Source organism: Mustela erminea, chromosome 4 (genome assembly GCF_009829155.1).
Source record: "Mustela erminea isolate mMusErm1 chromosome 4, mMusErm1.Pri, whole genome shotgun sequence".
In the NCBI taxonomy this organism is placed as follows: Eukaryota; Metazoa; Chordata; class Mammalia; order Carnivora; family Mustelidae; genus Mustela; species Mustela erminea.
The window spans coordinates 29,766,505-29,781,234 of record NC_045617.1 but is presented as its reverse complement, the minus strand read 5'-3'; the positions used below and the strand labels follow the sequence as shown (position 1 = coordinate 29,781,234).

Here is a 14,730-nt window from a genome sequence, read left to right as displayed (position 1 = left end):
GAAATACTACATTTGTCATCATAATTGCAAAATAAGTCATTAACTGTAAGACAAGCGCATTTGATTAGTGACATAGTTCATGATTATTTCCATTAGGAAGAAGAAGCTCTGTCTCAAATGAAATAATTTAGACCAAAGAATATGGAATATGGGTGAAGCATAAAAAAATATTAATAGGTTTCTTAATGAGAAATTCAAAGGAGTAATGTAAAAATAACAGACTAGCATGTTCTTTTTAAATATTTTTTAAAGATTTTATTTATTTATTTATTTGAGAGAGGGAACATGCACGAACACTAGTTGGGGGAGGGTGGGCAGAAGACGGAAGGGGAGAAACAGACTCCTTGCTGAGCAGAGGGCCTAACTTGGGACTTGATCCCAGAACCCTGGGATCAGGAACTGAGCTGAAGGCAGACACTCAACTAACTGGAACACCCAAGTGCCCAGAGACTAGCATGTTCTAGCAACAAACTGGTTACTGTCTTAGGAATTATGAGGTGTTAAACTCATTTGGTTTACAAAATATTAAAAGGGGTTTACAAATTTTGTCACCCACTAAAATCCAGTGCAGTTTATATTCATTCATACCCCTTCCTTCTTAAATTCTAGAATACCCTCTGTTGACATTATTTGTAAAATTATTTGAACAGTGAGCTGCAGATGTCTGGAAGAATTTCCCTTCTAACAAACATAATGTTTGGAGTTCAACAAAATATGGAAATTATCTAAATGTAGATGTTATTTATAAGGAAAACAAAATCATTCTTCAGGATAAACCTCAGGCTTACGATAATAATGTGGTAATGTTGGCTAGCTGGTATCTCTCCTCATTATTGACCGACTTCTGTCTCCTCTTCAGCCTGCGATCAGCTGTCTCTTGGGGTAGCTGCCATCTTCGGGCCTTCACACAGCTCTTCAGCAAATGCTGTGCAGTCTATCTGCAATGCTCTGGGGGTTCCCCACATACAGACCCGCTGGAAGCACCAGGTGTCGGACAACAAAGATTCCTTCTATGTCAGTCTTTACCCAGACTTCTCTTCACTCAGCCGTGCCATTTTGGATTTGGTGCAATTCTTCAAGTGGAAAACTGTCACAGTCGTGTATGATGACAGCACTGGTAAGAAAAATCAGTAGCCTTCAGGGCTATGCTTTAAGTATGTGCAACGTTCTGAAACTTATTCAAGATTCTTAACTATGTTCTTCTTTGGTTTTTTAATTAAGGTGAGGAATGGAAAGACATTTGGAATCAAACATCAACACTAATTTTACACATCCAAAGAACAGCTACATCCCATACTTTCTCTCTATATTTGTGAGATAAGCACTTTCCTTTCCTGTGAAGGATCAGTTAGCATGAACTATAATATTGGATGAAGGATAGAGAGAGTATAAAACATAATATTGAAATTTTATTCAAAGAATTCTTCTGCTAGGTTCAGGATAGTTTCCTACAGTAACAATTGACTTTATGTTATATGTTAGTCATATGTTAGTCATATGTTAGTCAATTCACTAACAATTGACTGTTAGTGAAACTTATCAAGAAATTCAGGATTTTGACTTAACATTTTCTTTGGCCATTTATGTGCCAAAAATGTGTATGATAAATAATAACTTTTATATCTGTATAGCATGTTTGAAGTTCAAGAAAAGTTTTTTTTTTTTTTCAAATTTGAAACAATGTAATACCCATTGAAATACTCAAGAGTTTTTAGAACTATGTGTAGACATAGTTTAAGAATTTGGAAAATAGAGTTTTCTAGGTGATATTTATTACAGTGTCTTTGATGAGTATTTAATGAGTGTTTGCTGGCTAGAGGTTGTTTGTGCTTTCTTATTCTAATGTATATTATTATTTTTATATATGAATTGTTGTTTTGAAGTAGCAATTAAAAACAAGTCTCATAGATAAAAATATATGAAAGTAAAAAATGGAAAATAAATGTATTTTATTTTCTTTGGCAACTATACTGGTAGAAGTTCATACTATATTGATTATTTTATAGTGACAGGAATTTTGTATTAAGATGTTTATCAATGGTCCAAATAGTGCTCTTAAAATAGGATGTGATTATAGTATTTTATTCTAAGACATTTCACTATACCTTCATGTTTACATAAAAATTGAAATTCATTTGAATTCTCCCAAAGTAATCTAGTAGCACACTTTGTTCATGCGTGCAAGATTTAGAACTATGTGCAGGACTAAGTCCCTTTGCCCATAAAATTGACCAACTAGACATATAAGAATTCCCTCAGGAAGACAACGGAAGAGAGACTTACAGGGTTGAGAAAACAATGACTATAACTTGAAAATCATTTTCATTAGGGTAAGAAAGACTGAGTCTCAATACCCAGTAAGAGAGTAATTTCACTTTTCTGATTTTAAAAAGTGAAAAGTTCATGAATAATTTTAACTTAGAAACATAAATAAAAGCCCTTCAAAAAATATCTTAGTAAGTACATTTGATGTCTTTTAACTTAAATTAGACTTACTAAGTTTGTTGTATGATGTTTTACTCCCAAATCATTACTTTTCTGTTGTTGATAAATTTCTTTATGTCAAGTTATAAATGGTAGATTCCATGTGAATGGTTTTTCTGGGGTGTTATAATGTAATGGTTCAGGAAAACCTCAGTTACAAATTGGTCCATAACTCTTTATGAATGGTCATATACGAAACTATATAAATATGAATACATACACATTGTGAATCTGTGAGTTATTTACTTCTCTGTTCCCTCTGATTTAATTCAAGTGAGTGCTATCCAAACATCACATATCTTCATATATAAATGTATACACACACGGTATATACACACATATGTGAGTGCATATAGGTATATGTTGTACATGTGATATTTATATTTATTTCTTATTATTTTAAAACTCCTCATGGTAGAAAGGATATTGGCAAATGTTCAAAATGTTTATGGATAATACATCTTCTTCATTATTCTGTGTGTGTGTGTGTGTATTATGACAGTTTTATTTCACATATGTAGCTCTTGAGTGATTGACTAAAATGATAATGGGATTTGTGACCAAGATCAAATCACAGTTCGATAAAGCAAAGCTTCATATGTAATTGATCTTTTTCTTTAAATAATATTCTAAACATTTATATCATAGAAGCAAATTTAAATAGAGAAATAAATGTAATTAGTTAATTCAATGTATACACTTTTAATGGAAACTTGACCTTGGATTAAATTTATTAAAATAGTTTGAAACTATTTAAAAGAAAATTTGCTGCACTCTTCACTTTGAAAGTGACATAAATACTTGGAGATTCTAAAACCTGATTACTCAAATATTAATACTAAGACTCACTACAAAATTATCCGTAGGGTAGGTACACCTTAAAAGTACTCTGAGGAGAATAAAAGCTTATAATTGCTCTATTTCATGCAACATTTAATTTAAAATATATTGGTAAAGAATCTACTATTTGCCCGGGACCAATGCAGGTGTGTTTATTCCAATAGAGCAAAGTTCTGGCCCTGGCTGAGCTACTAGTTCCTATTTAGGGATATGTCATTGTCCATGTTTTTACTACATTTGTAGTGAGCTAGTGGCATCTGCAACTGGCCACTGGTAGTACCTTTAAATATATTTATTTTTATTTTTTTAAAAAGATTTTTATTTATTTATTTGAGAGAAAGCAAGTAAGCAAGAGAGAGCACAAACTAGGGGAGGGGCAGAGGGAGAGGGAGGAGTAGCCCCTTACCCTACACCCCTGCTAAGCAGGGAGCCCAATGTAGGGACTCTATCCCACGACCCTGGGACCCGGACCTGAGCTGAAGGCAGATCCTTAATTGACTGAGACACCCAGGGGCCATGGTCCCTTTTAATTTAACACACTTTTGAGAATGTGGCTGTCCTTGATATTTTTATAAGATAGAACTGACCCTAAGATTCCCTTTGAAATGTATTCATAAATATTTGGAAGTAGATTTGTTTTTCCTTTTCAGCTATTTTTAAAAGTCTCAAGGTGGAATTTTAATGAGAGAATTCAACAGAGAGGATTTGTAAACTTCCCAAGTGAACAAGATGCCTATTTGATCGTGTGGGAGGAAATCTGATTATAGCAAGGATTATAAACTGAAATGGGGAAAAATCCACCTCATACTTAGCAAGATAAATATTATTGACTCCATTATGGACTCATATATCTGCTGTTTACTGCAGGACACACTGTGCCATTTTATTTACATTTCTTTTTTCCCTCTCCAGATTTATTTATTATGTATGCTATCCCTCCCATTTATATTCATTTCTGTTTTGTTGTGTTGTCCAGTTTGATACATGATAATTATACTTTCCTCCAGTCTTTGTTCCCACCCCCAAAACAGATGGGATGATAGATGAAATATAGTGCTGGAGTAGGAGAAATTCTTAGAATGATGTTAACAGGAGCTGTTTATTTTTTATGATAATTAGCATTTGTTGTTGTCGTGGATGAATGCTTTTAAACACCCTGAAAGTCTGTTATAGCTCTGAATGATGTCCAAAAATGATGGAAAAGAATTGGCTTCAGAAACAAAGCTGTGTTTCTGTCAGTCATTTTGGAACATATGATTCACTTTAAATATAAACTAAAAATAAGTTGGATAGCTGTCAGCTCGTAAGCAATTCCAGGATAAGTTCTGAATATTTGCTTTAAAATCCCTGTGTTTCATCTTTGTTTATAGACCAGCAGTCCATTAACAAAGAACTCTGGACTGGTAAACAGAAGCCTGGAATTCTATTCCCAATTTTGCTACTAAACACTGGTACAACTTTGGAAATGAGGAGATGAGAATGAAAATAACTACAGAAAAGAGCTATAAGGCACTAGGCATTGTGATAGTTGCTATTATATAAACTATTTCACTTCATCATCAAAACAGTTCTGTGAGTCCCAAAGGAAACAGGTTATTATCACACCATTCCTGCTTCCTTCCGTGACTGGCTTTTCTGCCCACCAACAGCCAAAGACAGAAATGTGAACATCTCCCTTCATTTTTTCCCTTTTTTCAGGCCCCTCAATCAGGCTATAACAGTTGTCAATGCTACACCTGTATGATCTCTCAAATCTTTTTTTCCCATCCTCTCTGGTACTTCTCAGGTCAAGATCACCATTATCTCTCACCTGGATTATTATTAACAGCTTCCTAACTGACCCCCTACTTCAAGTCTATATCCACTAAAATCCAGTCTCCACTCTGCAGTTAGAGTTTTTTGTTTTTTTTTTAATGCAATTGTGATCCATTCTCCTTATTAATAGCTTCTCGTTGCTGTAAGGATAAAGTCAAAACTTTTTAAAGAGACTTTTAAGACCTGACATGATCCAGTTCCTGGAGCTTTCCAGTGACCTTTGAGTCTGAATTCCTCACTTACGTCTTTTCAGATGAGCCGTTAAACTTCTTTCAAGTTGCCCAATATCCTATTTCTGTTCACCTAGAAATTTCTCATTCTGGCCTCCACTCCTCCCATCCACTAAATTCATACACATGTGCTCATGCACATTTACACATACATGCTCACACATACCATCTGGCTTAGCTGTCACAAAGAAAGTTTACCCCAGCGCATCCCAGCACCTGGTACTACCCCCGACCCTCGCCCATGAGAACATTCATCACATTATAAATGAGTTTTCTTGGCTATATTTTACACTGGATCAAATACACACCTGAGCAGAATGAACCCTAAGGCTATGAACTCTTCTGTCATCAGCACCTGGTTATGACAGGTGACTGTCATGACTCATGGATCTACCTTAAAAATTTCCCCTTCTGCCCTATCTGCACGTCGATAGCAATACCTATCATGTTTGCACGATATGACCCTGCTTTCCAAACCACCACTGAGCGTGTCAGTGAGATGGGCATATACACATTCAGTTTTCTTCCTATGAACTTGAAAAAGAACACAGACACAGGGACATCTGGTAGACTGGTCTATCATTGTTACTATGGTCTTTGATGTCAAAACATTCTGTATTGAAATCTGGGCTCTGTTGTATACTTTTCAGCAAGTTACTTGATTTTAAAAGTCTGAGTTGATGCTTTTGTAAAGTAAAGATAATATATACGTTAGAGGACTATTGTCCTGCCTCATAGAGCCCACATAGTAGTAGCTTAAAACTCACAATAATGCAAATTTCGTGTCTTTGTGCTATTTATGCCTTACTGTACTCTAGGAAAAAGGAATTATTAATCCTACTTTTTTTTTTTTTTTAACATGAGAAAATTTAGATGCAGAGAATTGGGATAATTTGCCCAAGGTTACACAGCAAGTAAATTGTAGATCTGGGTTTTGACCCTAGGCAGTCAACTTCAGAACATACTCTGTTTAATTAAGTACTGTTATATAATGTTAGTTGGTCTGGTTTGGTTCATTTTGTTGTCATTATTTTAAGCAAAGGAATGACACAGAACTATTTTTGGTAAAGGCTCTCTGCCCTTAGTGTGGAGAACATATCAGGGCTATTGGGGTATGGTAGGGAAAAAGGCAAGACCAGAATCAAGAGAATTTCTAAATTAATCAGGTTGAAAAAAAGATGACAATCTCACTTAAAAAGTTTTTGGTGGAATGTTATTGAGGTAGAGATTCTAGGAAATTATAGAAGATAAGGATTGTAGGGTTTAGTAAGTAAATAAAAAGAGGAGAGAGTGATGGAGACAGAGAAATATGATCTTTATGTTTCTGGTCTGGGCTATTAATCATTGGCATATTTACCTAAGAGCGGAAAACAAGAAAAAGAGATTTTGGAGAGGGGAGAGTATATTTGGTTCTTAACACATTAGCTTGAAGTGATTATAAAATATTCCCTTTGGAGTCATCCAGTGTTGTTGAAGTTTTCATAAATGCATTTTGGGAAACAGAAATTTTCAAATGGGCATATAAGAGTGCCTTGGTGGCTCAGTTGGTTAAGCATTCAACTCTTGATTTCAGCTCAGGTCATGATCTGGGGGTCTTGAGATCAAGCCTGGCATCTGACTCTGTGCTTAGCAGGGAGTAAATGCTTGAGATTCTCTGTCTCTGCCCCTCCCTGCCCCGTCTAAAATAAAAAAATAAATCTTCTAAAAAATGGGCATAGAGGTACTTGGGTGTCTCAGTTTGTTAAGTGTCTGCCTTTGGCTCAGGTCGTGATCCCAGAGTCCTGGGATGGAGCCCTGCATCAGGCTCCTTACTAGGCGGGGAGCCTGCTTCTCCCTCTGCCTGCTGTTCCCCTGCTTGTGTTCTCTCTTTGTCTCTCAGTCAAGTAAATAAATAAAATCTTTAAAAAATTATATGAATAAATAAAAAATTTTAAAAATGAGCATATGGTACTTTCATTGTCATTTGTTCTGCCCTTGATTTGTAATTGTTTGTGGTATGAGGAAGTAAAAAAAATTTGCCAAAAAACAAAGTCATGGTACAAGAAAATTCAGTTATTTTAGTGAGTAGGCAGTCATGGAAATCAATATAGACTTTTCTTTTAAAGTGTCTTAATTTTTAAAAGATTTTTTTATTTACTTGAGAGTGAGAGAGAGAGAATGTGCACACATGAGCAGGGGAGAAGGGGAGAGGGAGAGAGAGAAGCAGGGGAGAGGGAGAGAGAGAAGCAGGGGAGAGGGAGAGAGAGAAGCAGGCTCTCTCCTGAGCAGGAAGCCTGACGTGGGATTTGATACAAGGACCCTGGGATCATGACCCAAGCCAAAGGCAGATGCTTAACTGATTGAACCGTGCAGATGCCCTGAAATCTGTCACTTTTTTTAAGGGATTATAATATTTAACAGGCTGATCTTTGAGTAATTTCTATGATATGAATATAGAAAAGTAGGTTTATATACTAAAGAAAAGCAGAAATGCTTTCTTCAGGGACTTTATTAACTTGGATGAAGTATATGTATAGATTACGTTCCACACACATCTGTCTGTGCTTTTGGAGTTAGTTTAATAAGTGCAAAATTAAGCAATAGTAATTTTTTTAAAATCTTGAACCTGTGTTTAAATAGGATAAAATAAAATAATTTAAGAAGATAGGTTAATATGAAAATATATATTCCTGGAAGACACTCATTTTCAATACTATGGCAATTTTTGTATTATAAAACTTATAACCAAATAATTTCAATTTAATTTCAGGAAGTAGGATAATTTGGATCTAAGATGATTATATGTTGTAAAATCTAAGTACAAAGCTCCAAGTTCTTTAATTCCAAGAGCACATACAATAAGAAATTATGAGTTAAACCTAATTATTTGGATATAGTTGATTACATAGCTTGATATATTAGTGTTTCTACAAAGTTGGTTTTGCTTGAACATAGTTTCTTTATTCCTATTTAAGCTAGCATAAAATTATTTGGAATATTATTTCTTGGCCTCTGATTACATGACAGTGACTATTTTTAAACATATTCAAAGAGCTAATTTTTCTTCAATTTTATAATCTTTAAAATTTATGCCAACCCCAAAACATGAAAATAAAATTTCGAATCCACAACAATCACACAAGTCATATTCCTGCATATCTGCGGGTCTAACAAACTAGAAGGGACAGGTCTTATACCAGACCCAGTGATCAGCAGAATTTGTTTTCATTGGAAGAGAAGAAAATAAGAAAGTGGGAACAATTCCCTGGTGACAGTCAGACACCGCCAGTTTTCCTAAATTTAAATCTGGAGCATGATAAATTTGGCCAGAGCCTCTTGGTCGTTACTTTTCCTCCAGCCTTTTCTTGCTGTTTGTCTCCTTCTCTACGAAGGATGGCGAGAAGGGGAGGGCTTGTATTCCCTCTCCGATGCCCTTGACAATTCTGACTACTCCGTCGTCAAGGGAAAAGAAAAACTCTCCTACTTTGGTCTCTGTGCTGTCACTCTCTCCTTGTGACCTCCTTCCTTTCAGCCATTTATTTCATTTTTATATTCATAAGATGCTAATGAAAAACTGATATTTAAAACTGCTCCTTAAAACTGATATTCACATTTTTTTAGACTTGTTCTCTGCTTATTTCATTTCCCCAAAAGATTTTCCTCTGCCCCATACCTTCCTTTGCCTCTAATTATATAGATAACTGATCTACACCTTCACTTGTTTCTACCATGTTCCATACTCATAGATCTAGCCCCAACTGATCATTTTTATTTGAATGTCTCAGAAGCACATCGAACCCAGCATGACAAAAACCAGACTCATTGTCTTTATTCTGAACTTTCTTTTTCTCCTGGGTTCTCCTTATTTCTTAGGTTTCCCAGCCATATCCACAGTGATCAGACTAGATTCTTGTCTTTCTGTCATCCCTCATTTTCAATAGATCACTTAAACATTTTCATTTTTTAAAAAGATTTTATTTATTTATTTAGCAGACAGAGATCACAAGCAGGCAGAAGAGAAGCAGGCAGAGAGAGAGGAGGAAGCAGGCCCCCCACTGTGCAGAGAGCCGGACATGGGGCTCCATCCCAGGACCCCAGGACCCTGACCCGAGCTGAAGGCAGAGGTCGCAACCCACTGAGCCACCCAGGCGCCCCTAAACATTCTCAGTTTTATCTTGCAATTCCCAAATTTGGCTCTATTCTCTATTCCCAGCCCTGTCTTAGTTAACACACCTGCAGACAGCCTTGACCATGTTCCACCTGGTACCCTATTTAAGTTCATCTATCTGATGCAGACAAAATGGTCTTTTTTTGCAATGACAATCTGGTGATGTCATTCCCAGTCTTAACACTGTCTGGTGACTCCTCGGTTCTTGGAAGAATGAGTTCTAATTTCTCAGCATGACACATGCAGCCTGTGTCACTGTCATTCTCATGCCTCTTTGATTTTGCTTTCCTGGTATTTCTTCTCTCAATACTACGCCACAGCCTTCCTTGAGTAATTTAATTCCCCCTTACCAATCATGTTCTGCTCTTTCAAGTCTCTTTGCTGTGCACAAACTGTTCTCTTTACCTGATATGCCCTTCCCATTTGGTGATTTATTCGCACCTTCAGGATGCACCTTAAAACATTCTTACAAAGTGTAAATGTGAAGTAACCTTCCCTGACTCTTACCCATGTGAGCTGATAATTCTGTTCTTTGTATGATGCAAGACTTTGGTTGATAAAATAATTCATCATTAATTCTGTAGTAAATCTTATTTTCAGCATATTCATGTCACCCAGTTAGCAGGAATGATGCTTTCCTTGGCATGAGAATGTTAACTATTTTATAATTAATTCATCTATTTATTTTTCTCTTTTTGTTTTATTTTAAGTTTATTCCTTTATTTAGTTTAAAAAAACTAATCAAATATTTATTATGTGTTGTCATTTTTCTAGATACTGGAAATACAAGAGTGAACAAAATAGATAAAAATTCTTTGACTTGTGGAGTTTGTATTCTGGTAAAGGGTGATAAACAAAAACAAAATAAATATGTGTATTACATTGTATCAAATGTGGTAGGTGTTATGGAGAGAAATAAAGCAAGGAAATATATAGGGAGTGCAAGGGAGTGAGTACTACAATATTAAGTTGTGTTGTCAGAAGAGAACTTACTCAGAAGGTGACACTTGAGTTAAGACTTTAATGAGCTGAGGAAATATGCCATGGGAATATCTGAAGCTAAGAGTGTTCTAAACGAAAAGCAAGGAGAAAAAAACATCAGGGGAGAAAGAAATAAAGAATTTCAAGTCAAGGAAGATTTTCATTATCGTTCTTTTTTATTGTTGTTGTTTAGTTTTTTTGTTTGTTTTTGTTTTGTTTTGTTTTTAGTTTAAAGAAGGATTTTTGGGAACCTGAAGATTTTTTTAGATATTTAGCACTTGTTTTATATATGTATATGTGTTTATATTTGTACATATGCATATGTAGTTTTATATGTATATGTTTCATTATTGACTATTCTAAGATGCCTTAGAAATTAATAGCAAAATAACAACAATGTTATTTCTTTAAAAATACTTCACTGTAAAGACTTCAACATACATGCTCATTTTCTTTTAAAGATTTTATTTATTTATTTGGCAGACAGAGATCACAAGTAGGCAAAGAGAGAGGGGGAAGCGGGCTCCCTGCTGAGCAGAGAGCCCAATGTGGGGCTTGATCCCAGGACCCTGGGATCATGACCCGAGCCTACGGCAGAGGCTTTAACCCACTGAGCCACTCAGGCGCCCAGGTTGTGAAACATTTTTAATATTACCCCCAACCTACTGTGGCCCAGAAGCAAGGTGGTAGAATGGGAAAGCATGGACTTGTAGATTCAGCCAGACATGGTAATAATGAAATGTGTGATGTTGGCCAAGTTACATAACTTCCTTACTTCTATGTTCTTTATGGTTTTTCTGTGCCTCTTGCAAGGATTAAATAACATCACAGGAATAAATATATATATATATATATATTACAATTTGTGGAGCTGTTACTATTTTGCTTATTTATTTGTTGTTTTTATTCCAGAACCTGAACTATCTCTTTGGAGGGAAGTAAAGGGAGAAAGTAGTTAAAAGGAACCTCTGGATAGAGGGTGGTTCTGATGATTATTCAGAATGTGTAGTCCCTTTAGTTCCTATAATTTTAAAAGTATAATTACTATTATCTCAAACAGTAAGTATGCAGACTCATAGGTTGATAGACAACCCTTACAGCTTTGAGCTCAAGTCTTAGTTTATCATGGGAATTTCTGCATTGAGGACATTGAATAGCAATGGACCACAGTATCTTGACTTGTAACTTAAAACAAACAAACAAACAAACAAACCAAAACCTAAAAAATCACTTTAAAGGAAATGTTCATATCTACCTACAGGGAAATCATGATAACTCAGGGAAACTATCTCTATGCAGGTACGAAGTAATAATGCATGCAATTTGTGGTTTCTGATGATCTAACAGACTACCATAGTGGATCTTTAAGAATCTGGATGAATAGTATCTTTGGTCTAATACAAATCTGTAATATCTTCTTTATATTTGTATCTCTAGAACCTGGAGGCATTTAGTAGGTGACTAAAAAAAATGCTCATGTGACCAATAAACAGAGATACTGCTACCCAATCCTAATTGTACTGAGCCTATGTATATCAATTTCTAAGCTACAGATAGACCTCTAAATCATACTTATCTAAAGCTATAGTGTATCTTTATCTTGAATCTGCAGCGTAGTTAACAAAAAACAATGCCTACTGATCCCATCTGGGGAGAAGGGGGACAGGGATGGGGTGGTTGGGTTATGGACACTGGGGAGGGTGTGTGATATGGTGAGCGCTGTGAAGTGTGTAAGCCTGAAGATTCACAGACCTGTGCCCCTAGGGCAAGTAATACATTATATGTTAATAAAAATAATTAATTTTAAAAAATGCCTAGGAACATACTAGGAGAAGCCAGTGGGTCTTCATCAGGGCTGATATTGTCTCCAGGGGACATCTGGCAATGTCTAGAGATATTTTCATCAGAACTAGGAGTGGGGAATGCTACTGGGATTTGCTGAGTAGAGGCCAGGGACGCTGCTAAACCTACTACAATGCACAGGACAGCTCCCCACAGGAAAGAATTATCTGGTCCCAATGTATCGAGGACAAAAAACTTTGACCTAAGCAAAGGATATTTGAGACTGGCACTTAGCACATCACTGTTACATATAATTCTGCTTTCTGCTTCCCATGCCAAATGCTTTATATACTCATCCATACGATGTGTATTCCAGCCATTCAGGTATATTTTATATTATCTAACTTTAATTTGCCTTCTCTTTTACAATATGGCAGAAGCTATTCATCTCTAGTTTAAAAAAAAAAAAAAGCAAATGATCGAGTGAGTTGTATGAGGGACATTATGCATTGTTTCAACAGGGACTGTCTGCTGGTTCTGATATAATCTTCATCTCTGTAAAAGTGGAGATCCTATATGCCATTTACTTATCTCTGTTTATCTCCTATATTTGTTTGTCTGGCTGGAGTTTTGCAATCTCAAAAAACAAAACCCTGGCTTAATATGCACTTTTGTAGCCCAGGAGAAAACTTGAGGTCTTCAAAAACATATATGGTGCAAAAGTTGCGAAGATCATATCATACTATTACTTCTGTTTAATGCTTTCTGCAAGCATTAGCACTTCTCCACCTAGAGTAAACTGTCCACATCAGAGCATAGTTATGCAGAGATGCACACAGATAAACAAAGACCCTGGATCCTATTTTACCTTCAGATGCTAAGTCCTCCTTACCTGTCAATGCATACAGGAGTCTATGTATTTTTGTCATCACCTCTTACTTGAGGTTTGTTGGATTTTCCCTACTTGTGTCTGTTGTGAGAAGGTAGAGAGTTGTAATGAAGACCCTGAGTGCCAGATTCAGCATTTGGGGTTCAGATTCTGATTCTGACACTTAGTAGTATTTTACTTTAGAACGGCTCTTTACAACTTAGATCCAAATTTGTTTATATGGGAACAATGACAGGGTTGGTGTGAAAATTGAAAAATGAGGAATGTGCTAAGTACTTAGATCATAGCTGTCATGCAACACATTCTCAATAGCCGTTATTGTCACCATAATCAATATTAGTATTTAACCCTCACTCATTATTCATATCTTTCCTTTCTCTCTTCACTGCGTTATGAGTCATGGGATGATTTCTTCTCCAAATGTCTCTGTTTTCTCCTTCCCATATATTGTTGGTTGAAGATTGAAAACTTTAAGGTTATGCTGATAGAGACAGAAATGTCTCTATCAGAAATGATAGAGACAGTTTTAATTACCTGGCAGGAAATTTAGCATAGCCTCACAAGAATCATTTAGCGTAGCCTCACAAGAATCTCACAAGTCATCCTCGAATTTCTGTAGTGATATCTAGTGATATTTATTAGTGATATATAGTGATGTAGGAGCAAAATATTTACAGAAATGTTGTAATAGCAAGCAATTTGATATGTATTTTGTTTCTATTTTTTTCTGGTATAAAATGCACATATTTAAAGTGCAAAATTTGATGGGGTTTGACATCAGGAAATTATTACTACAATCAAGATAATAAATATTTCCATCACCCACTAAGATTTCCTTATGCCTCTTTGTAATTATGTTTACTTTTTATTTTATCATAAAGCCAAGAGGTAAAAATTAATTAGGTTCAGATCCACACAAGTAAATCTTGTACTTTCTCCATTAGATATACAGAATTACAATTTAATTATAGTTATAATTAAATCACCATGAAAATAACAAAAACTGTTTTTTTGAAATCCAAGTGGGACATGTAATTGTATCAGAACACAGGTTCTTGGACCCATAACTATTTAATATTTAATCATTTATTTACTCAACAAATATACGTAAAGCATCTACTATGAACCAGGTATTGTTCTGGAAGGTGAGGACAGAGTGCTAAAGAAGATGAATTCCCTGGAATGGCTTACTGGGGAGAGAAGCAATAAACTAGAAGTCTTATGCTGAGAGTAGAAAGTTCCAGACTATTTCTTTCTCAAATATGATGAAAAGAGAAATGGTAGAAAGACAAAATACTCCCCCAAACACTAAATTGTGATAGGTTTTATCACACACACACAAAAAGAGTTCATAAATATCATTTGTATGTAATCAGGCTTCAATAACAAAGCCAGATTTTATATTGAACCCTAGTGTTAGAGACACAGTAGAGAGCAAAAGCGCTACTCATCTTCAAATACAGCAACAAATTTTAAAATCTCGTATTAACATCAAACTTCTTATAGGGACAATAGGGCTAATCAAAAGCAAAGAAGTTCAGGAATTTTTAGATAATAGTGTA

General features: G+C 35.5%; 1 protein-coding gene across 5 annotated transcripts in view; it reads left to right on the top strand.

Annotated features, from left to right (window-relative positions):
* The window catches only part of GRIK2 (glutamate ionotropic receptor kainate type subunit 2), a 653,190-nt gene that overhangs the window by 254,584 nt on the left and 383,876 nt on the right, over positions 1 to 14,730 (top strand). For all 5 annotated transcript variants that reach the window (XM_032338955.1, XM_032338957.1, XM_032338958.1 and 2 more), the window contains one exon: positions 860 to 1,117. In XM_032338955.1, coding sequence (XP_032194846.1) covers positions 860 to 1,117 — 258 coding nt within the window. The remainder of the gene's footprint in view (positions 1 to 859; positions 1,118 to 14,730) is intronic.